Here is a 25,927-nt window from a genome sequence, read left to right as displayed (position 1 = left end):
ATTGTTCTCCACCTTGTCTCCTTTTTCCGCCGTCTGATCTCTACCTTTCTCATGAGACGCAGATATGGTTGCTTGATTAGTATATTGCTGTTTTACTGTTTGAGCTCTCGCTCCCGCGCCTCGCTTTACAAGCGCCGGGATGCGAGAGGAAAGCGAGTTGACGGAGTGATTGATGGAATGCAAAAAGAGATGGAGGGGTGAAAATATGTTACCTACTGACTGTCGCATGCTCGTTCTTGTTGTGTTTTCCCCCGCTTCATAGGGCTTACTGTTCTGTGACTTTTCTTGCGTTGTTATTTTTCATGTACGAGACCTCCATCCCTCCCCTTTCCTCCATCTCCACACGGCGCGCGAGCTGAAAGGTATCTCGTTTTTTTGTGATGGGTGAACGAAAAAAACATGCGTAGACCGCGTCGTTGTGCTTGTGTCGTTGCTACTTGTTGTTTTCATTGCGTCTGTTTTTTGTCTCCTTTGTTGCTTTTTATCTTCCCCTCTCACTGTTCCCTTCTCTTGTGTAAGGAGGGCAGCCGAGCGAATGATGCAAGGCGTCTGTCTAGTATGGCTTTTCATCTCGTCTTCTTTTCTGTTGCTGTGTAAGTGGACTAGTGATTCGGGAGCTTCGCGGTTGGTTGCAAAGCAAGCAGCTAGTACAGAAAGTGAGCCATCATGGCTGTGTGATTTCCTTGTTTCTTTTTCTTGACTTTTATCGTTGGTGGGAGAGGAATAAAAAAAATGAGAAGAGGTTTTATGCTTTCCCTCAAGTTCGGCTGCTTGGGATGGTAGTGGATGCTGCTACACGTGATGCATGTTTGTATGTGGGCTGTTACAGTTGTTCGACGATGTGCCTGATACGCGTAGGAGGTGATGTTAATGGTCAGATAGATTAGCTCGGTGCTTCGCGGATGGACTCAAGTGTAATGATGCGGTTTGCTTCGCGCGCGCTCTCTCGGTCTCTCAATAAAATGTTTTCGATATCTTCAATCCGTCATCTGCAGATATGTGAACATGTTTTGTGACTCGACGATGCTCGTTCATGGCTTTGTAGGAGTGCTTGCGCAGCCGCTTTAAGCATTAGTTTCACTGTTTCATTGAAGATTTTATCTCTTGGAGGACATTCAGCCTTGGATGTCCTTGACGGATTCCTCTCACCTCCAGGCTGAATTTCCAAGAGCCGAGTCCGAGCCTGAGCCTGAGCCCATTCCATTTATATTACGGCACTGCTCACATATTCGCTACAACCAAATTTTTGCCCATGGATAATGCATCATTTACCCCTCAAGAACTTATGTGTTTTTGCTGTGCCAGGCGCTAGAGTAGTTGGAATACACTGATCATGTTCCTAATTCTCCGCGGTATGAATCAGGCACACCTATTGGCAAGCTTGTCCAAGCCCTCTGGGGGTGTGGAGTCGTGGATAGACCTTAGTTGGGTTTATGGCTACATTGGCACGTTCGTGGCAGTACGGACTGGGGAGGTGATAGTCTTTGTGGAATGGCTCCAAAACGGTTGTACACGTAGAATCGATAAACTAGACTAATGAACGGAAAAAGACGAAGGGATAAGAGGTGGGTCCGAAATTGGGCTCTTCGCCTTACGCATTCATTATCATGGCTTTCCTGGAGAGAACACCCCGCCATCCAGAACAGTATCAAAGGTGGAGTGTTTCGAGAAATGGCTCCCAATTGAAGAGCCATTTGCAAAGTGAGCGCAAGCAAGTACGAGCTTTCAGACCTCCCAATATACCCAAACGCGGTCACCCGTTGATGTCCCTTTAAGCTTCCCGGCACTGGACAGAAGAGTAGATGATGTTCAATGTTGCGAAGCTTTAGAATTTTTTACATTTTTTTCCCTATGTTGACCCTACGCGGAAGTTTGTCAGCTCATCAAGGAAAAAGAAGCACCTGATGCGATTTCAACCCCTGGTTATAGAGGGTTAAACATGGTATAATGGTCGAAACCGACTGCTGATGTTTAGCCTCAGACTAGAACAGTCTGTTTGAGCTGGCTAGTATGCGGCCGCCCACACAGAACGACGACATGGTCATTATTCGCATGGTTGCCCAGAACCTTATGGGACAACAACCTTGAAGCTCTGATTACGTCTGATGCATCACCCAGTGTTGGACGAAAATTGATTCATTACGAATCAGGCGAACAAGGTGAAAGCGTACAAGTTCGTAACGGATGCTGATTTAGCACTTAGACTCTTCCGCTTTCTTGAAGCGGCAGATGTACGCTTTTCGCCGAGCTGATGGCTATATAGCAATTGATCTGATGCTCGTTGACTGGAATGAGTCTAGCTCATAAAATCTTTGCAAAGTAGTACCCTGTTCCGGCGTCTCGATGTTATGTCGATGAGCGGAAGTGCATTCATTTCCGTGCCCTCTGGACGATGGACAAATGAGATTGTGAGTCATTATCATGTCTCAACGTGCGTACATTCCAAGCCCTAGGTAGCACCAGTCTGGAGCATAGGTGGAGATTCTCGGAAGATCGAGAGTGCTGCGGTAAATTTCAATTGGAGGCGACGTATTGATGAAACAAACTTTTATTCTCGGCGTCGGTTTTTTTTTTGTAGTAGTCCAAAAGGCGAGGGTTAAAGCAATTTCATTTCAATGTCTCGCTCGTTCTCGACGGCCGGGCCCGCGCCCGCGAGAGATGAAATACATGAGGAAGCCGGGATGGGTCCGATTTGTGTTGTGATCGGTGCGTCTGAAAAGCACGCCAGGAACGCCGCGATTGCGTCTCGTCAAGAGTCCATCCAAAGCCCGCCGTCGAAGTGAAAGTAGTAGAGGATCTCGAACCATTGAGCCTGCCAGACGACATCGGACTGGTGGGAGCCGAATAGCTGTTCAAGAGGCGGAGGGAGCACCGGCAAAGCGAGCCTTGCGGGCTTCCGCCCTGGCCTTGTCCTCTGAGCTCATCCATGTGCCGGAGCCACCACCAGCATTGCTCTTTGCCCCCTCGTTACCCCTGCGTTCACCACCACCGCCACCTCCTCTGCGGCCCTGGAAGCGGCCACCACGGCCGCCGCGCCTTTTGTTGTTTCCACGGGTACCCTCATCTCCAGCATCTCTTCCGCGCTTGGGGCGGCGCTCAGGCAGAGCCTCATTCAGTCCTCTAGGGCCACTCGCGGCGGCCTCGGTACCGAATTTCTGAGCTCTTTCCAACAGCTTGGCTGCCTCGTCGTCCTCGGGCAGACCGAACTTCTTTGCGCGTGCCTTGCGCTTCTCCAGTTCCTCGTCCAGAGTCGTCTCCTTGATGCCAGAAGTGAAATCCTTCTTCTCAACAACGGGCTCAGTGGGCGCCTCATCGGCCGTCGCATCTGTGGCTGCGGCGGCCTCCTCGGGAGCTTTGACGGACAGATCTTCGGTCTTGGACGGGTCGACGTCGGGGACCTGATTCGGGACGGCCTGAGGGTTTGCGACAGCACCCTGGCCGCCAGCCTTGATGGCAGTGGCGGAAGCTTCGGTGCTTGCGGCGGCGGCGGCGGGCTTCGTATCTGTGGTGTCATCGTCCCAGTCAATCTCGTCCTCGGGAGGCGCAGTCGCGGTCGCAGTCGCGGTGGCGGTAGGCTCGTCAGCACCAGCATTTTCACCGCTGGCTTTGTCCGCTTCCTGGAGACGCGCGACCATGTCGGCCTTCTTGCCAGTGTGAGGGAGCGAACGCTGTTTTAGGAGAGCCTCAAGCTCGGCGTTCTTCATCTTCGCGTAATCGGCCATAATGTCGGGCAATTTGGATGATGAGGGCGTTGATGGAATTGAGTTGTGGCTTCGCTGGCGGAGGCTGGCGCGACGCGTCGATCAGCTGGAGTGCGCAAACGGCGAGGGCGGCGGTAGCGAGACAAAGCAAGGAAAGATGCGAGCGAAGGCGAAGCAGCGGGGGGTGAGGGAGTGACTGACAATAGCAGCGGCGCTGGGCAGGACAATAGCAGCGCAAGTGAGATGAGGGCGCAGCGGGAGCAGAGACGTGCTTGTTGTCGCGAAGTCGCCGGCCGCCGCGTCGCTGGCGCCAGCCGCAGCCAGCCCAGCGGTGGCCTGAGGCTTCTTGGTGCTGCCTGAGGCTGCGAATCAAAGGGGCAGCAACGGTTTAGTCGTGGCCGCTTGCCGCCGCCCTGTTCTCGCACCGCAGCGCTGCGCCACGCAGCCTGCAGACGGCCCGCGCGCTGATGACTCCTCGCTGTTCCACCCCATAGCCGTACGGGTGAATCGACCGGCCAACGCCGCGTCAATGACTGGTCGATTGCGGGCAAACAGCCGTACGGCCCCCTGGTCGATTATCTTCGTGTAAACGACCGGCCAAATAGGCGCTTCAACCAAGCATTTGACCGCACGGCAGGAGGGGGTCTCTAAGGTGAAAGGAACCAGTAAGCATCCCTACGCCTTTTGAAGGTTAATTCGCCTTGGTGATAAAGTAAATAGCGGTAGTGGTTGGCAGCATTGGATTTTGGAAAGGGCTTACTAAGCACATAACACCCCAGCATTCCTTGATATGATGCGTAAATAATCGGGCGATTAGAACATCGCCGACAGTCTGCAATCCTGGACGTTGCCGCCCACCGCCGCCAGCACTGCCGCCGCGTCGTGGCCATACCACGACGCACTGCTACACATCGGCGTCACCGCTTCCTGCCCGACACCCAACATCACGAGGACGGTGAGCCGGCACCCTGGCTCTGAATTCGTGAGGCGTCCTGTCCGACAACCCCGCCGTCGGCTATCGCCCATGGCGCGTCTCAACGGGAATGAGGCCAGAGCAGCTGCAGCCCTGAGCTTTCCTGCCAACGCTTCGTGAACACGGCCGCGCGGAGCAGACTGCTGCTTTCGTGTGTGATGGTGTGCTGGCCTCGATCTCTCAGACGACACGGCAAACTCTGCATAGCGTCAGCAATGCCGACGAATTCCCATTGTTTCTTTGCGTCAGTCTCCGTCGTACCTTCTGCCGCTTGGCCCTGTTACGTCAACTGCTGGTATTATTCCCGTCTTTCTCAGCATGACCAATCGCGGATCTTTATACGAGCGTCACAGGCTCTCGCCTCGGAAGCCGTCGACTGGACGATCCCGTACTGCCAACCTTCCCGAGGAAATGATTGTGGTTGCTGTGCCGCAGGTCGAGATACTATTGGAATTCGGATGTTGGATTGGGTGATCAGCGCTGCCGTGCTATCCTGCGATAGGGCAACAGTTCAGGTGAGTCGAAGCCTTAGTATGCATGAAATGTCATGTACCTGTCAACGATTGTGGCTCCCTCTCCTATGCTCCTGGAAAAGGGTTAGCACAGCACACCCTATCTGCTTCCTTGCATGCGGATTGCTGTGACTACTCGGGCACTCACGATAGGGATTATTCCTACCGGCCTCACTCTGTCCGAACACGCTAACCGCTGCGCACCGACTTCGTGTGGCTCCATGAATCCCTAGATGTGATTGGGCGCTCTGAAATTTCTTCTAATATTGCCGTCTCTGTCAACGCCATTTCCTGACGTGTTCCTAATACTGATCAGCCTGATAAACATTCCTCCGCATGCAATCCGAAGGCGGCGCTTAATGACGCTCTATTCATGCGCCATCTGGCAGGCTCGGAAATCTAGACTTCGTCACCCCACTATCCCCACCAAGGTCAAACGAACAGCCACGAACACCTCACAAACCTCTAACGTTCTCCACTTGTTTCACACCCTCAATCTTGGGGCTAGTGATGGTGGGGAGCCTCGGAGCCTCCCCACCGGTTGCGCGATATTCAACACCGCCTCCAGGCGCGGTTGTATCGGTTGCTAAGCGCCATTGTCGATCTCTCATCTTGGAGGTTGCCCATCACGCAGTCGGCTACCAGATACAGCGGATTGCAGATCTCGTCACACCTTATGTCGGTTCTGGGCTTGCTTCGCTGACTTCCCCGCCTGCATCGAGATGACGGGAGGGTTCTCCCGCCGTGTGACAACGATTATCCTTGGTGCGGAGGCACGCTCCGGCGGACTGCGAGTCGAGCAAGAATCGGTTTCGGTAAAAATCACCCCTTCCCGCTCTCCCTAGGGCTGGGGAGAGGCGCTAGAGTGGAGAGCTCGACGAGTCAAGAGGCTCGCTGGGCAGTAATCATGTGGTGGAGAAGACGGGAGACGGGAGTCGTCCGTTGGCCGTTGGGCAGGATGGTCCCTGCTGGGCCAGGAGCAAGATGGAGTCGCAACACGCACCAGGCTCTTTTACGCGCAGCGAGTGAGAGTTGAAAAGTACTTCTCAACGCCCTGATTGGCCGGCCAGCCTCGCCGTCCAACCCACATCCGGGAAAGCGTCATCACGTGCACGTTTTCGCATGCGGGCAGGGCCTGTCTCGTCACCCGCTTGCCGACCAGTCACACGGCGCAACAGGGTTTTCGCAAAAAGTGGCTTCCGCAAGACCAGCGCCAGGGAGCGCGCCGAGATTGAAGCTTGCGAGCGGGATCTCCGCCTCGTTTCCAGAGTTTCAACACGGCCGGATCTCAAGCAAGCGCAAGTTTGCAAAGAGTCGGCGTGCAGCGCCCAGCTGCGACGGATCTGCACGATGCGCTGGCAGTGGCGTGGGCTGCACTGCCACACTGGCCGGACCATTTTGAGCCGCGCCAGGGCGGGCGGGCTGCCGTGGCTGGAGAGCGCGCGCCCTGTCTGGGGGAATCTGCGCCGCCCGCGCATCTCGGACTGGCCGATTTGACCTGCATGCAAGCCCGAGGACCGGAGGCTGGATCGGCGCGCCCATTGCAAGGAACAGGGCACGCTCAGAGCAGCTGCTGGTGCCCCCGCGGCTGCGCTACTGCTGGGATGACTGTGCGCCGGTGGATCAGGTGTGGCGCTTCACACGGCAGCAGGAAGCAGTCCTGGCGAATGCTTCACGGCCGGCCGACGATGCTGGCGCGTTGGTGGACGGCTGCTCGCGGCGACGCGCATGCCGCGGGCAAGCCGGCCCCGGCTGGGCTGGCTTACTCCAGCGGCGCTGCGCGTGGTGGCTTGCCGGGCAGCGATCGGCAGCGCGCAACAGCGGAGGGCGGAGGGTGTTGCGGTGCGGGCAGCATTGTTGTGGCCTGGATTTCAGGCTAGCCGCTGTCTTCGCCGCGGCGACGAATTGCGGCCTCGCCCGGCGCCTCTCGCCTGCTCCGCTGCTGCCAATCGACGCTGCCGTCGCCGCTCACTGGCCGCCGGCCTTCCTTCGCCCGTCCCATGAGCCTCCAAGCGCCCAACCACGCGCGGCGCCGTCAGGCGCGGGCGGCACAGCCCAGCTGCCGCGGGAGAAGGCCGCTGGCCGGCACCGCAGCGGGCAGCGGGCAGCGAGCGGCGAGCAGCACGCAGCGCGCAAGGTATATACTCGCAGGCCAGCGTCGCGGTCGCACGACGCAACACATCGCCTCTCCTCCCGCGAGCCTCTGCTCGGCGGGCCTGATCTGCTCTGCAACGTCTGCCCAACGCCTGCAACGCCCGCAATCGCACCGCCCCGCCCGCGCCGCGATAGGCTGGCCGTCACTTAGCCTCCGGCTCCTGGGCTGCCCTGATCCACGCCGCCAGCGGCACTGCCCTTCGACAGGCGCTCGGGCACAACGCTCGCGCCATCTTCTCCACGTCAGACCTCAAAGTACATCATCTCGCGCGCCAGACCCTGTTCCCGGCGTGAATCGCGCGACGCGCGCCGTGGCCAAACATAGCCCGCGCGAGTCAACACCGTGGCAAGGGCTTTGGCTGAGCCACAGGGTTCGCAGGCCCCTCCACTATTCGCTCGGCAGAGCCGGTGGCGTCACATACAAGAGACTTTCATAGTCCGCGCGAGCGCGGGGATCGCCCGCCTGCTCCTCCTGGTGCCCTGCTCCTCCTGGTGCCCTGCTCCTCCCGGTGCTCCTCCTGGTGCTCCTCCTGGCCTCTGCTCTCGTCGTCGGCCGCCGTTTAATACCCCAGTGCTACCGGCTGCTATGTGCCTTCTCTCGCTCCTGTAAGCTGTTCCCCTTGCGGTAACACACCTCGCCTAGCCTCCCTTGCTCCGTCCTCGTGCAGCGTGCTCGCGCTGACTGCATACTTCCACCCTGGACCTGGTACCCGCCGTGCGCTGTCCCACGTCTTATACGAAAGCTGACCCCAAGCCCACAGATAGCACGACAGGTACGCTCATGCTTCCATGCGCCCGCCAGCGCAAACGAGTGTCCGGAAGACAGCCCTTGGCAATCCTGCTCCCGACGCCAGTCCCGTCGCACCAAGCAGGCTTCCGAGATGGCTTCCTACCAGATTAAATCCAGGCAGGGCCTGTCGTCGAGACAGGATGCCCCATCATCCATTCCCCAGCGCCCCACCTCGACGCGCTTGCCCACGAGGTCGGCCATCCCGAGCTCGGCCGCAAGCCATGCGTCTTCTGCTCTGTCCAAGCTCACCAGGAAAAAGCCCGAGGGGCAATACGGCAGTAGGGTATATGGGAACGCAGCAGGTGCCACCAGCAGCAGCCAGAGGGTTGCTACGCCGTCGAAGAGCCCGGGCTCCGGTGCGATGCGCCGCGAGAATGCTACTGGATCAGGACGGACGCAACCCAACCATTCGCCTCACCCCACCACCACAGCCCGCCCTCCACGTTTTGATGCAGCCTCCACTCGCACTCCCTCCCTCATGTCGGGCTCGACCGCGACCGCCTCCACCCATGACAGCCCCGGGTCTGCCTTCCTGAGGAGAAAAGCTTCCTCCATTGGCAGACCTGCAGTGCACGCTGCCCGCTCCGAATCCTCCGCCGCGCGCGAAAAAGTTCCGCTGCCCCCCAAAGCCCAGGCCCAGGACCCCTACGCCGACACCGTCTTGGGCATTGCGATGCCTCCCCTGGTGCCAGCCATGGACCCAATTGACGAGGAAAGGCGCTCGATGCTTGCTCCTCTCGGCGGCCAGGACATGCCGCCGCAGCTGAAAACCGATGACTTGCCACCCCCTACTCCTGCTTATGCGCTCTCGGCGAGTCCGTCTACGCGATACTCCGAGTCACCGGGCCGATTCAGCCACACGTCCTCGCCTACATCCATGTCTTCTCATTCTCCCGGCGTGGTTTTCCCGTCGAAGCTTGGGCCACGCCAAAGGCAAGGAAGCCCCACAAGAAGCAGGCCGCCTGTGACGAGGCGCAAGACAGACGACAGCGGACCCACAAATGATCTCCATGGACTTGCTTCGCTCCACGAATCCACGGCCTCGTCGTCTTCGTCCTCAACGGTCCTGGCGCCGCCGAGCGACAGGAGACAGCTGATGGCAGAACACGCCGAGAGGTCAATGGCTCTGAGGTCTCCTCTGAATCGAGAGCTGTCTCCCGGCGCTAATAGGGCCATGTCCCCGCCGGAACGCCCTCCTCAAATTACCGTTCAGACCAGGATTTCTGTCCAATCCATAAGGGAAGCCCCCATCTATCCCCCGCCTGAGCTGGCCCATCTTGCAGAGTCGAAGCCGCCGCCAAAGTCGGCTCCACAGAAGCCGTTGAGGCCTAGCCGCGAAGGAACCCCGGACCTTTCTGGTCTGCAACAGGGTCCATCGCCAGTCGTGCAAAGCAACCTTACCAAATTGCCCACTCGCCACAGGCGGCAGGCTTCTTCTGGATCCACCATCTCCCCCCTGAGCGCCGATGCTTCTCGAAACCCTTCATTCAGCGTCTCTCCGAACCCGAGCGTTGGATCAACCTTTTCGCCCGTGTCGGCTCACATCTCGACGACCAGAGGAACCACGCCCGACCAGCAGACCGATAGCGGAAAGAACAGCTCCTCCGTCCCTCCCAGTCCCAGCAAGGGCACATCTAGGTTTGGATTTTTCTCAAAGCGGACCAAATCCGAGGGGGCACCTGCTCCGCCCCGCAAAGAGAAGAAGTTGGTCCGTAAGGGACCGATGGCAGGGACAGGGCATGAAGGGTATGGAAAGTATGGCATAGGTCGTGGCCGAAGCACGAGTGCTACAAGCGTTGCCTCCAGCTACGGTCGGTCCAATAGCCAAGACAGCGTTGCCAGCAACAGTGCAGCGCGACCATCGGCAAGCAGGAAGAGTAGTATGAAGAGTGAACCAGAGATGGACGGCTTTCTCAGGGATCGTCTCAATCCGAAGATTTTGCGTGGAGAAGGCAGTGCTACGTCCAGCGTAGGCGCCAATTCGGAAGCGGACCTTAGTGCCACCAGCTTGGGTTCAACCAAGGAACGCCCTGGCGCAGGCTCTCGCAACGACTCTACCGTATCCGTGTCACATTCAGGCCGCCCAAGTGCCGATAACAACAAGCCGACGCTGTTACCCTCCGCATTGGCTGATCCCGGCCGTGGAACGTCGCCTTTCAGAGTCGGAGGTTTGCCAGGCACAATTCGCCGTCCCAGCAGCAGCGATTCAAACTTGTCGGTCAACTTGTTCCCTTCTACGTCTCAGTACGGCACCGGGCCCGCTCAGTCTTATGGCCAGACTTCGGCTTCGGGGGATCTGGCGCGTCCAAAGCCGGAGAACAAATTAAAGAAGAAGAAAGAACCGGAGAGCAAGCCAGCAAAACGGTGGAACTTCTTTCAGCGAGCTCACTCAACACCTAAGCATGAGCCCAAGCCCCAAACGCCACCAGTGCAGCAAATGCCTCCAGCTATCTCTGGTCCAATTCCGTCGAGGGCGGTTGCGCACTATGCATTGGATGATGCACAAGACGAAGTCGACCTGGACTACCTTGAGAGGCTCATGGAAGAGGCGGAGAGACTCGGCTACGAGTCTTCTGGCTCTCGACCACCGTCTCTCTACCGTGGAAGTAGCGTCTCATCCAGAAAGCATGGGAACTCGATTCTTCTTCCCTCTCCTCCGGTGTTCAGTCGGCCTTTTGCCGAAATTCCAAGGCCAGCGTCGCCCAAGGTATTCCTGCGAAATGCTGAGCATCCTGAAGTCAAAGAACCTCGCTCGGTACCAGTTGTCACTCCGATCGATGCCCAGAGGGCGCAACCAACTCCTCCAGTGGCGCCTCCCAAAGAGGCTAAGCCTGAGCAGAAGGTCGAACGTGAGCCGATTCTTCCGTCACGTCCTAGCCGACTGCCGCAGGTCGGACGTATTCCGCAAGTTATCTCAACAAGGGACCGCAACCGAAACTTGTCTATCAATTCCTTCTCTCGCCCGTTTGTTCCGGCCCTGCCATCTCCCGCAACGGCGACCTTCCCGGAGCAGGTGTCGCAAGATGTGTCGCTCGAATCCGCACGATCGAAAAAACAAGATCGTCCCGCTGCTGAAACTGTATTGCCACCGTTCGCCCGGGATGCCATGCCACAGCCCCTGTTTGCCGGGCCAGTCGCAACCCCGAACGAGAACATGCATGCTGCTCCAGAATTCTTTGCGTTCCCGCCTCGCAAATACTCCGAACTTTCTTATACGAGCAGCTCTGGCAACTCCAGCTTCCCGCCTTCGACCGCCGTCATTCCCGCCCCGAATTCCCCGCCCATGGAAGACGAGGTGTGGAACGAATATGACGATCTGATTGACGAAGTTCTCTCATCCCCAGAATCCCGTGGCACCAAACGGAGAGATGGTCCCGTTAGGCGTCGATCTCTGGCTAGTACTGCTCTGCAGGAGCAAAGGCCCCTGCAGCTCGGAGATGCCGGTGATCGGACCACTGTCTTCGAGGAGGACATCTCACCCCGGACTTCCGTACAGTTCCGGAACTCTACTGCAGCGTCTGTGCACTTGCGCCGTTCGCGTCTCCTAGCTGCGTTTCAGTCACTAGCGACACCTTCTTCAGCAGGGACCACTTCCGATTTTCCTTCTGATGAAGCGGGTCGGGATATCAGCCTGGCTGATCCGCATACGGGCAGGTTCAGCCTTCCCTCAATGCGCCTGAGTATGAGTTCTGTTCAGCAAGAACCTGTGCAGCCAGTAGTAGAAGGGCCGGCGGAACAAGAGGCTGAAATCCAACAAGCCAACGTGCATCAAGCCGAAACGGAGCCTGCAAAGCGCGTTCACTTCCGCGATTCTCGGCTGATCGAAGTGGCGGAAAACACCAAGGAAGGAGCGGTGTCGATGGCAGAACTCAGGCATGGAGCTTTGATGGTCAGCAAATGGCTGTCGTTTGGAAGAGTGCTGTTCAGTCCGGCCCATTTCGAGCTTAAGAACAGCGTTGAAGACCGTATCCTGGTTCTCGACGGCCTTGGACAAGGTACGCATCTTTCAACACTAATCCTTGACGACAAGATTGCTAACGATCGATCAGACTGGTCTTACTACTGCGCTCTTACCTATCCTACAGCTCAAGTGTACTACATCAGCCCCACTCCTGCCAACTCTTCGGCGCAATCTGGCCCTGTTTCTCCTGCGCCCAACCATCGCCAAATCCATCATCCCGATCTCCTTGCTCCTTTCCCGTTCCCGAAGGGCTTCTTCGCTGCCGTCGTCTTCCGCTTCCCGACTGCTGCTCCTGAGCATGTGTATCGCTCCGCGATCTCGGAGTGTAAGCGTGTGCTTCGGCCGGGCGGCCACCTCGAGGTCAGCGTCGTGGATTTGGATCTCGTCAACATGGGCAACAGAGCAAGAAGAGCCGTCAGGGACTTGAAGATGCGCATGCAGAGCACCGACCCCGAAGTCTGTTTGATGAACGCCAGCGATGCGTTCCAGCGCTTGATCGGACGCCGCGGGTTCGAAAACCTGAGCCGTTGCATCGTTGGAGTGCCAACAGCCGGCAAGATGCCCAAGAGCGTCGACCTGACAAACCAAACCGGCAGCAGCAACCCTTCCACAAACGGAATGCCAACCCAAGCCCAGTTCGGTGAATGCACTGCTACATCGGGCAAGGAGCGCTTTGCGGATGACGACATGGCGAAGATGGTTGCGCGTGTCGGCCGCTGGTGGTACTCCAGGTGCTACGAGAGTATGGTATTGCAGCCTGACGATGACCCGAGCCAGAAAATCTGGTCGGACGAGACGCTGCGGCACGAGTGCGAGAAAAGGCATACGAGCTTCCGGCTGCTCATCTGCTACGCACAGAAGCCGACTGTGACGAGGAGGCGGACCGTCAGCGTCTAATTTGTCATGTGCTGCAACACACCGTCTCACCGAGTATCTCACAGTCGGTCTGCGAGGTTTCACGTCGCACTTTCGCCTCACCCTTCGCACCTCTCACCTATTTTGATTTCCCATCGCATGTTCTGTTTTTGTTTGCTGCGTTTTAGCGATTTCATATTGTCGTCACGGCTGGCTTCTGTTTGATCGACTCTGTTTTACGATTTGTCTCATGTTTACACGGCAGGCACCTGCGATCACGGGCGGCTTTAACTGTTGTTGGTTGTTCAAAGATTGGCACATTCGTCTACTGGGCGCAAGCCCACCTATACCCTTTCACCACATCCGCACACGTTTTCGCATCACAATACCCAGGACCTCTACATACCCTCGTCACGACAGACACGATGTTTCATGTACAGATTGGATCACGCACACACACGCACCCTATACAACCCTCTCCCTCACCGGAAAAAAAAAAGACCCCTTGACGAAGAAACGGTCGATGCCAGAATTACACCCTCCACTATACGTTGAGATTGGACAGAAAATGACTGGGACTGATGAGGGGGAGGATACTTTAATAAGACCTTTTTTAATACGCAGCTGCTGTTTTGGTCTTCTCGTTTTTCTCATTTCCTTCCTGGCCTTTTGTTTTCCTATTTGCGTAGCTACATAGCTCTGTCGCGTTTTTCTTTGGACCATGCTGGATGTGGGACTGGACGGACGGTAGGAAAGCAGGTTACTGTTGTTGTTTGTTATAGTCATCTCGCTTATTGGATCATGCTGAGGAGGAGGGGCGTTCTTGATTGAAAGGGTTCGGGCGTCGAGAAGAGGGACAATACCCATTGTTGTTTGTTGGATGATTAAAGAGCCGACGCACAGAAAGACGAATGTCGCGTGGGAGGGAGGGAACGGTTGTGCTGGGCACGCGCCCTTGACACGGCTGATGTGGTCAGACGATGGAGCCTATCTATGTAGCGATATTTGAAAATGAAAAGAAAAAAGTTTTATAATGATTGCATGGCGCTGGAGTGTTTCCTCGTGTGCTGTTTATGCTTTGACATTGAAGGTCTCCAAGCTGCTTCTCTTTCGATCTCGGGTGCGTGCTGACATTCCAACATATCACTGATCTGCACTTGTCTGGAACGTCGAGCCAACTGCATGATAGGAACAGATGTGGCGCCTCTGTCATGACATTCCTGCAAATGCCTGACTACCATTGCCTCGGCCCATCTGTCTGCTATTTTGCCTGGCGTACTTCCTTCCGTTCAAAATAATTGCTGAATCCTCTTCTTGTGCTCCAGTTCTGCCGTTGCTCTTGTTTTTCTCCTCCGGTTTTGGCGGCATCCATGGAACAGTAAGCTTACGAGATCGATATGGGTAGCACCGCTAAAACCTGGACGGGAAAACAGTCTATGTGGCGTTGTTCCGCGGGCCCCCGAAATCCTTGACGTGGAAAGAGAATCCCCACAGCAGTACTCAGGGTGTCGGAGTACGGAGAAATAATCACGGGAATCGCTTTCCCCAGAGGAGCGTTCGACACGGGCCCCACGAGCTCAGGTCCAGACATCAAAGCGGCACAGTGGGCGACGAAAGAAATTTGAGCCGCCAAATTGGGTAGCGGAATCCTACATCTAGATTCATTTGTGCAGTTCTGATACTCGCATCCACATCCGGATATGCCTCAGCTACCTATGAGGAAAGGTCGTGGAAAATCTACATCAACTGCCTACGTCGACGGTTGCCGTGGGTCGATATCATTCGTAACCCACTGGGACGGCTTCGCTAACCAGCCTAGTCATCGATTCCGCAACACTCCGAAAGCTGATGTGAGAGCCCACATCTGATATCCCTCAGATCGCTGATCACCGGCCGTCCGGTCAAAGACCCGCTTAGTATCCCAGCCGGCCGGGGATCCCCCCAAGTCCCGAACTGATCGACCGGCTTTCGAGTAATAAGCGCCCGCCACAGAAAATGTGCCGTTACCAAGAGCACATCAGCACGAGTGTGTCGATGCCAACGCCGGAGGCACCAGCACCTCGGGGCTCGGATTTTCGGAACTCTGACCGTTCCGCGCGAGCGGGAGGAGCAACAATTAGTACTAAGGCTCGACGTCAAGCCACTTTCGCAAGCCACGCGAGAATCCCAAGAGAATCGGAGGAAAAAAGCAAAAAAAAAAATTAAAAGACGGGAATGACGCATGCCGTATGCAACATGCAAGCCTATGCATCATCGGGGGAGTTCGAGAAGGTGGTACACAGCTCGCGTGCAGCGCAAACGGTTTTCTCGGAAGTCCCCAGGCCGAAAAAGAAACACAAAAAAAAAGAAAATTGAGAACGGGAACGGGACATAACTTTAAAGCACAAGCTTATCAACACCGTTGTGTTTTCGCTGTCGCAGGCCCTTTTTTTTTTATCTCATTTTATTTTTTGCGATGTGTAGTCATCACCTTCAGTGCGTGACCGGCCAGTCAGCGCATCCCCTGACAATCGCATGGACAGATGCCGAACCAGGGAATCCCGTCAGCGACTTGCTAAAGATAAACTCCGAGTGGCGATGCTGACGGGGGGACAGTAAGAGTCAACGGTGACTTTCCCGCCTCCGGCCGGCTCCAGAACCGGCTGGGGGGATGCGGTTTCGGTTTCGCATACGCAAGCTGTATGCATTATTAGCCCACGACTTGACAGCAGAATTCTGTTTCGGCGAGAGCTATCGCCCGTCCGCTCCCGATCGACCCGGCGACAGGAGTCCGAACTCTGGTGGAATGGCTCATTGGAATTCTTTACGAGTTGAGTGTCCGTTGATGGAAACTCCCGTCTGTATGCAAGGCGGACACGGCGTACGAAAACGTAGGCGCGGATTCGGAGGGAAAACCGTGGGGCAGGGTGCGGCCAAGGGAGCGGAAGGCGCTGCTAATGGCTGGGAAACCGGCCACGACGATGGAATAATGCTAAGTTTATTGATCTAGCGTTGGCTAAGCTTTTGCGGAGACCGCCAAAATTGCTTGCATGTTTTGGGTTCCGTTGTCCATCAAGCCACCCTCTAGAAGGCGGCATGAGCCGGATTCTGCCACGTAATTGCGGAGAAGAGTACCACCGAGGATAGAACAGTGGCAAATGTGCGGCAATGAATGGCTATTAAGCTGCGTCGTTCACGTGCGCTGAGTGCAGCATTGAACTCTCACTCCACATGACGAGATTGCGACAATCAGCAAAAGCTTGGCTCTCGGCATCGGCCTGTTGGGCACAAGGGAGCCCACGGTTGAGTTTAAAAAGCGGTTCCAGCAGATTCCCATGTGTAACTGATGCAAGGGAGACATAGTGAACCCTGTTTCATATTCAAAACCTTTTCAGAGGATAATGATGAAGCTGCCAATGAGCCTGCACTGGAAAAGTGCTGAGCGGCGTGCTACATCAAGCGGTTAGAGGGAGGTTTATATCTGACCGGCTTCTCCATTATTGCGCCCCCGGATATAGACACGCGTGGGGTGCTGAGTTGAACTGAGGGGATCCGTAGGATGCGGCGGGCTTGGCCTTGATACGAGCATGGAATTGCCACAACCCAACCAAAGCTTTAGATGAAATGCGCATGGCCAGCTCGCGTAAGATCTCAGATCTGGGATCTTCTGGCAAGGCTGGGCAGCCCCGTTAGCCGAACAGAGTACCAAAGTCACGGATGATGAAGCCGTGGCGTAGACCGGCGTGCAAGCCGGTATCACGCATGGCTGGCATAGTGCAGGAAACTAGGCAGGAGGGCGGACGGTGGTTTCCAATTGAGGAGCTAGCTCATGAAGGTGCAAGATGGTCGAGTGGCGGACGGGCAGATGCAGGCTCCCGTTCGGTAACGAAGATTGCCTTGGTTAGATTCCGCGCCTTAAGCCCGCTGAGCGAGACAACAACGCAGGCCAAGCATTGGATGCACGAAGGTTATGACCGAGGTCGCGAGCTCGGCCGAAGTTGGTTGCTGGGCGCAGCGGGCGCAGCAGGCGCAGCGGGTGCAGGAGATGGCGGCGATACAGCACTGTTCTCGTCCCGGACAATGGACGAGGCTCGGCAGGCACGAGTGCTGGTCGGTTGCGACGATGAGGTGCTAGCAGACGTTAGATGGGCTCGATGGCACAAGGCGAGGGAGCCATGTGGAGGCACAGAATCAGGGGAAAGGGCGGCTGAAGATGCTCAAGCTGCCAAGTGCGGTGGCAGGAGATGACGCAGAGGTGGGGTGGCCATGGTCCGACGCAGCAAAATGCAAGGACGTGCTCCAAGCAGGCAAGCATACTCGGGAGGCGTCGGCCGAAGATTGGTCGAGAAGGCAGGGTGGACGGGACCAGAGCGCGATGGATGGGGTGAAGTTGCCAGAAGGCGCGCGATCCGGAGTTGGGCTGTCGGCTCTCCGCAGTGGGCTAGCCGCAGCCGGACTGGCGCCGCTCGCTAGGCGGCAGGCTGTCGACCGCAGGGCCAACGCCGTCTCCCCGCCATCGTTTCTCCTCGGCTAGGCGCCGACTGCCAGTATTGTCTACCGCGCCGCCCTGCCCGCTTTGCCGCCGCCAGCACCACCACCACCACCAGCACTGCCAACACCAGCACTGCTAGCACCACCGGCCTTGCGGCCACCGCCGCGTTGCTGGCGCCCTCTGGGCAGCGTTTCCGACCCCGCCAAACGTCTAGCATGTCGGCAGTTGCGAGTGCAGGCGGCCGTGACATGCAACGGCTTCAAGCGCTAACTACTGCAGCATCTGCGTCGTCCCACCACCAGCTCGTCGCCGCGCCCGCACTCCTGCTGCGCCTGCAGATCCTCTCACTCAGCGCACCTGTTGTCCGCCTCTCACCTGCTTCAAAACGAGCCCGGACTTCGGGTCGCGGGGCGGACTGCCTGCTCTAAGCTGTAGTGATGTGCTGGGCCTTGCTCGTCCTGTAGGCCTTGCTCCAGCTCGCCATGCCCGAACAGGTGACATTTTGACGAGACACACACCCCCCCGTCCATGCCATGGCCCCGGTGTGGTCAGAAGAGCGCGGCGGCATCGCACCAAGCTCTTGGGCCTCCCCCGATGTCCGAGCCATGTAAGCGGTTCCCGTATTTATACCATCCGCTGTTTCGCTCCACGTGCGCCACATTTGGTCCCCTCCGTCTTGCCGTCTGTCCATATAATCTATTACGCTTCCATCTCCCTTGGATCGCCTAGTTACAGCATCTCCCCCTGCCCTGCCTGGATTTAACTTTGTGCCATTCTCTGGGCAATAGGCCTATCTCTCCCTTCTTTCACCATGGCTTTGGTCATGCTGGTCGCTGCCCTTGGCCTTGTCGCCGTGGCTGCATTAATCAAAACTGTCTTTTTCCCGCCCAAGCCCAAGCTCCCCCAGGGCCTCAAGTCTCTTCCCGGCCCCAAAGGTCGGTTCGGCCCGTCCAGGCGAACTCAAGCTTGGAGCGTTGACAAGATCTGCAGGCTATCCCGTCCTTGGTTCCGTGCCCGACGTCCCCGAGCAGAACAGTTACATCAAGTTCTACGAGTGGTCCAAGCAGTATGGCCCGCTTTACCAGGTTAACCTTGCTGGGAGCAATCATGTCTGGATTTCGTCCGACCAGATAGCACGCGATCTTCTGTCCAAGAAGGCCGCCATCTACTCCGACCGCCCTCATATTCCTGCCCTTCTTCACGACAACCGCACCAGTGCCGAATACCTGCCTTTGATGAGCAAGAACCGTGAGCCAAAGAAACCCCCCTTCGTCAATACACCGAAACTGACGCCTCACAGCCCACTGGTCCCGCCAGCGCAAAGTCGCGACACACATAATGCGCGAAGCGAAGCAGAACACTTTCTACCACTACCCCGAACTCGAGTCGATCCGTCTGCTGAAGGAGCTCGTCGAGGAGCCACACAACTACAATCATGCCCTCGAGTCCTTCATTTCCCGCGTTACGTGCAGGCTGGCATGGGGCCACGCCGAGGCCAGCGACGAGCTCAAACAGCGCGCACGCGAGCTGCTGATCTCCGTCTCGCCCACCGGCCATCTCGCAAACAAGCTTCCCTTCCTCATGAACCTGCCCGACTGGATTTCCCCAGTCAAGGCATGGGAGCGCAAGAGACAGCGGACGGAGCGCAGGTGGTTCGAGATCATGCAGAACCAGGTGAAGCAAGACATGGACGAGAAGAGAGCTGCGCCCAGCTGGATGAAGATCCTCCTTGGAACTTGGAACAAGTGGGAGTTCTCGTACGACCTCGAGGGTGCTTTCTGCGTGGGCATGCACGGCATCGCCGGAGCCCTCACCATCGCCGCCCCCATGCAGACCTTCTGCCTTGCCATGTGCCACTATCCTCAGTACCTGCCAATCCTGCACGAGGAGCTGGATCGCGTCTGTGGCGAGCGTCTCCCCCGGGCCGAGGACCGTCCCAACCTACCCGTTCTCCGTGCTTTCATCCGCGAGGTTATGCGCTGGCGTCCTCCGGTCCCGACCGGCATCCCGCACTACCTGATTCAAGATGACGAGTACAACGGCTACCACATTCCTGCTGGCAGCGTTATGCACCCTCTCGAGTGGTAAGCTCCCGATGATATGGTCCCCGTTTCTCAAACAGCTTGCTAAGAATCTCAACAGGGGAATCGCCCGCGACCCTGAACTCTTTCCGGACCCGGACACCTTCAACCCGATGCGCTGGCTGGACCCCCAGTCGCCCGCCTATAAGGAGCCGCTGACTGAACACCCGAGCATCATCAACATCAGCCAGTTCGGCTATGGGCGGCGGCTATGCCAAGGGCAACAAGTCGCCGACGAGGATTTGTTGATTGGCCTCGGCGCGCTGGCCTGGCTGTTCGACATCAAGAAGAAAGCCCCAACTCCCGAAAACGCACCGTCCTCACCCGTCGGCAGCGCGTATCTCAACGAGGGGGCCAGCATCTCGAACGAGGAGCTAAGCACCGACGATGAGCAAGAGCGCAAGGATAGCGTCATTGGCACGCCCTTGTTCGAGGAGAAGCCCGTCATCGCGACCGCGACCGAATACGCCGCCGCAGCCGCCACACTCAAGAACCGCCGAAACCTCACCAGGCCAACGGAGATCAAGGCACCTGGCGCATGGCCGATCGAAAACGCTGACATGGAGGCGCACGAGACATGGGAGCAGGAGCAGAAAACTGCTGTTGCTGCTGCGGCGGCGGTGAAGGCTGGTAAGGAGGCGGCCAAGAAGATTGACCCCACGCTCGACTATACCCATCTGCTCATTGCAAAGCCGAAGCCATTCGAATTCGATCTAAAGGTGCGCAAGGGCATGGACAGGCGTAAAGAGCTGGTTGATCAACTGTTCAGGCAGAAGCAGGAGGAGGGTGAGTTCCCGGCCGGCAAGGAGTACTGGAAGAGCGAGGCCAAGGAGTACGGGTGGGTGGGTGTGGCGAACAGCAACGGCCTGAGATAGCGACGGCACTTGGGGATCCCCTTTTCTTCCATTCCTTCTTACTACCCACTGCATTTCTTCTTTCTATAACGATGGGCTGTTCAGTCTGATGTAGGATTATCACGGACAGACTGTTGATAACGCGAGCGCGGACACTTTAGACTAGTGCACTTACGATGGGCATACCACGCCCAAATCATAATCATCCTTTGAACTTCACTGCAGTCTCGCCCGCTGCCTAGTATGCTCCCGCCTGCCTCCGCTCTTCCACGGTTCTCAGCGAGCACAGCAGGATGTTGTGCAGACTAGTCAGCCTAGCCTGAGGACCTAACCACAAGAAGCAAAGCGCTTAACCATACACAGTAAGTTCAACGCGCCTCTCGCAAATGCTATACCAAACGCGGACGCACGATACACGAGAGGGTCCAAGAAACCGGCCGCCATCCCACGTCAGCCTTTTGCATTTGTCATCCAGCTTTCCGCCCGCAGTAGCGCATCCAAGCTTGCAAAGTGTGTCTAAAAAAGGTGCTTCTAAGGCCCGATGATCAGTGCGAAACCTAATACTTAGGTGCCTGTCAATCCCGCAGATCAGCAAGTTTCATCCCCGGGAATCGACCAATCGCGTGGGCGAAAAAGGCTCGGACAAACATCATGTCTTGCAGAAAACAAGCGCCTTCTTCTTGCCCCCGAGCCCGGGACCACATGCCTTCTGTGTGTTTGGCTACCTAGGAGATGCAAGGTTTTGCGCTTCGAGCAGACCAGGGAAACCAAACCAACCTTCCCCGCCGCCTCCTCCGCCCCCGTCTCCCCGGCAACATTGATCCCACCCGGCGAAACCCTTCGAGTGCTTCGTCTCATCTCCAGTCGCCTGACCAACACGGTTTGGAGGAGGAGGAGGAGGAGGAGGTCAGATTCAGTACCGGTCAATACCATAGCTGGACCGAGACGAGCTAGGAGCAAGAAAGTCCTCAGCCCATCCACCCCTCCCTGCACGACCCAGCGTAACCGAATGACGTCCCGGCAGCCCGCCCGATCTGGAGAAAGCTATAGGTAGGAGCGAGTGAGCAGCAGCAGCAGCAGCAGCAGCAAGAAAGGACGGCATTGCATCGTCGCACGTCACCCAGTCGTCTCCCGGGTCAGCAAATCAACCCTTCCGGTCCATGGATGCGACAAACGTCGGGGTTTACCATGGGGCCGTTGGCGCCGCGCATAGGTATGTACACACGCGCCGCACTAGTCTCAGCAGCCTACAGACAGACGTATTACTAACCAAACGCACGAAAAGAAACGGGTGGGGTGGGGTGCACCACGCGTTTTTAGTTTTTTTTCGCATGCAGGGCGGGCGGGCGGACGCGCACACGCGCACACACGCACGCACACGCACACACCCTTACATGTGCACAATAATACCGACTACCAAAGAACGCGAATCAGCAGGGACTGGGCCGAGCGCCACGTCGTTCCTTTGACGGCCCGTTGCATAGGTGGTACGTGACGCAATCATGCTGTTCCGTCTGACGACACATGGATCAGATCCTTCAGTCCGTGATTAGAGAGAGTGTGTGTGAGATGGAGAAAGAGAGAAGAAAAAGAAAGAGGACGACCGATCAGCCTGCTAGTCTTAGGCTGAATGTAGCACGGGGTCTGGACGACTGCTCTGCACTCCTGCCTTTTGCTTGAATGTCGACGACTGATGGTAACGCTCTCCACCCTCCTCCATTGCGGCGGTCATTCAAATGATCACGAGCTAAAAATGCGCAACTGCACCGCTAATGCAGAGTAGTGTCTGGCGCAAGGCCAAGGGTGCGTGATTCGGAGATAGGAAGGGCTAGCTTTAGCCAGGTGCGGAAGATTGATGCGCCGTGTACGACAATCCGCCGTGTACTTCACTGCAGAGCCAAAGCTGAATCGAAGTGACGATCCCTCATACATGTCTCTAATTTATCTTCAACTATGTGGCTAAGGATATTACCCTTCCTCCTCCCCCTTCCCAGTTCCTTTACATAATATCCATATCCTCGGGGTATATGAGGATTGTTCCGTCATAAGTAAATAATTCATCGTCGTCATGATCATCTCCCAGTAGATGCCAGCAACCGTGAGCTCGTCGTCCATCGTGTACGTTTTGTGCAAAAGCCCTCAGCCCGAGTCTTTCCCAAAGACGCCAAATACCTCAGTTCCCAGCCTCCTTGTTTCCTTTCCATTCCCAGTCCGAACCGAAACAGGAAAAAAAAGTCGTGTAGAAATATGCTGTAGAGAGTTATTTAGGGGTATTCCGTGCCAGCCAAAAAGAACGCCTGCGAACCATCAAAACGCCATGTTCCGCCCCACATCTCGTCCAGCGATTGTTAGAAGTCGTAAAAGTAAAACAAAGAATAGCAAGGAACGTCAAAGACGCCCCAAACATCCGAAGGAAGAAAAGACAAAAAGAAGATGCAACTTTACCGTGGTCCCTGTCCTCCTCTTACACCAAGCATTCACAAGCATATGATTCTACTCCCAACTCCACCTGACCTCTTTATTCTCTTTCATGGCTTGATCATCATCCACGACCTCGACGCCCCTGCCCTCCCTGACTACGACAACCGTCGTCCCCAGACTGGTTTTGACGGGCCGAGCGGACCGGAAAATCTCGCTGAGCTCCTCGAGGGTGCGGCGCTTGGTCTCGACGTAGGTGAAGTAGATAATGACGAGCTGCAGGCTGTCCCAAGCGATGAAAAGAAAGTAGTACTTCCACGCGAGATGTGTGAAAGCAATCCCAGTGACGAATGTCTACAAATCCACATTCATTGATCAGCACATTGCGTTCAAAGAAAAGAAGAAGAATCCTCTCCGTGAAGACGAGAAGACAGATAAGAGATGAAGGTCGACACGTGGCTGTGTCGAGGTAAGAGGGAACTTACGTTGTAGAAGTTCGCAACGTTGACGAAGAAGTTATACATGGCCATACCCTTCGCCCGGCTCTCGTAGCGGAGGCACTCGACCGGATACAACGCCTGTAGTGGCGTAAAGCCCGCCGAGTACACGAAGCCGAAGACGAAGATTACGGCGATGACGCCTCTCGAGCGTGTTAGCGAGATGGCGATGGGAGTACCGCTTGGATCGGTGACAGGAAGGCCGGTGTTAGGGTCGGTGAGAATATTGGTGGCGTTGAGGGCGGTGACAGCGACGAAAATGAGGGTGATGATGAAGGTTGAGGTCAGGAGCTGCTTGCGTCGGCCCCACTTGTCTGTGAAGGCGGCACCGATTAAGGCGCCTGTGAGAGAAACGAGGGTTTGGAAGCCATTTAGAAGCAGACGTGTCTGGTTGTTGTCTATGCCGGCACCCTGAAGGACTGTGGGATAGTAATAAGATATGGGACCATTGCCAACCCACTAGACATGGATTAGTAAAAGAAACATTTGGGCAGAAGGGAATACGAACTTGACTGAAGAAGGCAAAGGTGATGATGATGAAAGTGCGATGGCGGACTTCACGGCTGTTGAAAAGTTCGCGATAGTCCCACCAGCGCTTGTCGGCACCGGTGATTGAAATGTCCTCGCACATCTCCTTGTATTCAAGCTGCACGATAGCAGAGTCTCTTTTGCCCTCACCATGGTACTTTGCCTGCGTCAGAGTCAGCCTCTACGCTCACGGGAAACAAGGGCTAAACCATGCACTACATACCATCACATTCAGAGCCTCCTCGTGTCTGTCATTGGCAATCAACCATCGAGGAGTCTCTGGTAGCCAAGGTGCTCCAAAGACGACTATTCCCGAGAAGACCAACTGCAGCCATGTGGGGATCCGCCAAGCTCGGGTGCCGTCCAGCGCACTGGTTGCATACGGTACGAAAGTGCCAGGAATAGCACCCACGTACCAAAAAGTGTTGAATAAGCCGGTCAGCACGCCTCTGTAGGCGGGGTGTGCCATCTCACTGGCGTAAGCAGGGCCAGATGTAGCGCAGATGGAAACTCCGAAGCCGAGGGTGAAGCGGCCGCCCATGAAGGCAGGCAAGGTGGTTGCTGTCGCTTGGACACATGTCCCCAGTACTATGACTGCTGCTCCCATGAACATCCCCCACTTGCGGCCGCGCCAATCAGCGGCGGGCCCGGCGGCAAAGCTTCCTACAAGGTTGCCAATTTGATAGATGGCGTAGGCCAAACTAGTAGTGGGTGTGCCGTTCACGGGATCGAAGCCGAAGTAGTCGCGATACTGCGGGTATGAGTTGATCGAGGACATGAGAGTGCCATCGTACCCGTTGATGACGCTGTTAACCGTTGCGATGAGGAGGCAGAGGTAAAGCTGCGCGGATGGTGAGAAGGTCGTCTAGGAAGACGTCTGACGGCTGGGATCATACGAGGAACATGCGCTTCGTCCATGGGAAGACTTTGGCCTTGGCTTCGGCCGAGGCGAAGGCGACATTGGCGACGGCGACGGTCTGCAGCTCGTCTTCTCTCTCGTGCCAGCAGTAGGCTTCTCGTGACACGGCATTTTCCCAGCCGTAGTCCTGCGCCGAAACCCTGGATTGGGCCATGGCGGCGGGTCAGGAGCGGTTACAATGTTGGTAGCAGAAGTGTTTGGGGACTGGAGCAATAAGTGGACATGGAGTCGAAAAAGAAACAACGGCTATCAAGATCAGACAGCACGACGATGGCTGGCAGCGCGCGCGGGCGTCTGGCGGCAGTCCGGGGCAAATATAGGGCTTGACAGCCGGGTCGAGACACAGGATATATTGGAGCGTCAGCTGCATGAATGCATCCCGGTAGGGTGCTGGGCGGCAGCTAGAGGCGCCATCCCGCAGACCCTGCCCGCGATCCCACGGGCGTGTGTGACCTGATGGCGGAGCGAAGCTGGCGGCGCATCTTGCCCAAGGACGACAGGAGCGGCTGCCATTGGACCATTGGACCGGGGTCGCGGGCATCCGGAGATGGACGCGAAGGCTCGTGTAGGGAATCCCCTTCGATCAGCCGGCCCAGCTTCCCGGTTTCGCAGACGTTTCTGCTCTGCTGCCGTCAGTCAATGCGCCGGCTGCTTGCGCAATGCAGCCCCGTGGGCTGGGAGCCTGGACGGCGGCTCGCTCGCGCAGAGGCAGAGGCAGAGGCAGAGCCATAGCCATGCCGCCGCGCCAGCAGCCAGCCAGCGAGGGGCGGCGGGCGAGTGGGCGAGTGGGCGAGTGGGCGAGTGAGCGAGTGAGCGAGTGAGCGGACGGGCGGTGGGCACAGTCAGGCGAGCGGTGGTTGGCTCGGGGTTGCACGCAAGACGAGGGATTCGATTGAGCCGGCGCGGTGGGAGCGGCGAGGGCGGCGAGGGCGGAGGTGGAGAGAGGCAGGCGCAGCCAATTCACCAATTCACCCGGCCCCCGCCCGACACCACACGCCCAATCCGGCGGTGCTGCCGTGCTGCCGTCATGCCGGGCCCGGCACTTGTTCCAGTCCGCTCGGAGTCCAGCCGCCGTCTTGAACCTCGCCGGCTCTGAGAGCTGGAAACACGGCCCGTCAGCATCGAGCTACCGTCTCACGAGACGTCCTCCCTCGCCCGCTGCAACAGCTCGACTCGGACGCCGGCCTGCGTGCCTCTCTCAGTGCGCCCGCCG

The 25,927-nt window shown here is 56.9% G+C and overlaps 4 protein-coding genes across 4 annotated transcripts; 2 read left to right on the top strand and 2 right to left on the bottom strand.

Moving 5' to 3' along the window:
- Nucleotides 1–2,852: 2,852 nt before the first annotated feature.
- Nucleotides 2,853–3,722, bottom strand: BKCO1_900031 (sap domain-containing protein; the record flags this gene model as incomplete). The annotated part of the gene is made up of 1 exon (XM_020279853.1): nucleotides 2,853–3,722. The coding sequence occupies one exon, from the start codon at nucleotides 3,720–3,722 to the stop codon at nucleotides 2,853–2,855; it is 870 nt and encodes a 289-aa protein (XP_020133204.1).
- A 4,499-nt stretch (nucleotides 3,723–8,221) lies between these two features.
- BKCO1_900030 (uncharacterized protein) lies at nucleotides 8,222–12,988 on the top strand (the record flags this gene model as incomplete). The annotated part of the gene is made up of 2 exons (XM_020279852.1): nucleotides 8,222–12,125; nucleotides 12,180–12,988. The coding sequence occupies 2 exons, from the start codon at nucleotides 8,222–8,224 to the stop codon at nucleotides 12,986–12,988; spliced, it is 4,713 nt and encodes a 1,570-aa protein (XP_020133203.1).
- A 5,240-nt stretch (nucleotides 12,989–18,228) lies between these two features.
- Nucleotides 18,229–20,373, top strand: BKCO1_900029 (cytochrome p450; the record flags this gene model as incomplete). Its single annotated transcript, XM_020279850.1, has 4 exons — nucleotides 18,229–18,352; nucleotides 18,408–18,665; nucleotides 18,718–19,501; nucleotides 19,560–20,373. The coding sequence occupies 4 exons, from the start codon at nucleotides 18,229–18,231 to the stop codon at nucleotides 20,371–20,373; spliced, it is 1,980 nt and encodes a 659-aa protein (XP_020133114.1).
- Nucleotides 20,374–22,845: 2,472 nt separating this feature from the next.
- On the bottom strand, nucleotides 22,846–24,868 carry BKCO1_900028 (mfs lactose permease; the record flags this gene model as incomplete). Its single annotated transcript, XM_020279849.1, has 5 exons — nucleotides 22,846–23,124; nucleotides 23,256–23,726; nucleotides 23,776–23,958; nucleotides 24,019–24,636; nucleotides 24,692–24,868. 5 exons carry the CDS (start codon nucleotides 24,866–24,868, stop codon nucleotides 22,846–22,848), a joined length of 1,728 nt encoding a protein of 575 aa, XP_020133184.1.
- Between the last annotated feature and the right edge of the window lie 1,059 nt (nucleotides 24,869–25,927).

This window comes from Diplodia corticola (assembly GCF_001883845.1).
Source record: "Diplodia corticola strain CBS 112549 chromosome Unknown scaffold9, whole genome shotgun sequence".
Lineage (NCBI taxonomy): Eukaryota > Fungi > Ascomycota > Dothideomycetes > Botryosphaeriales > Botryosphaeriaceae > Diplodia > Diplodia corticola.
This window is presented reverse-complemented; position numbering and strand designations above follow the sequence as displayed.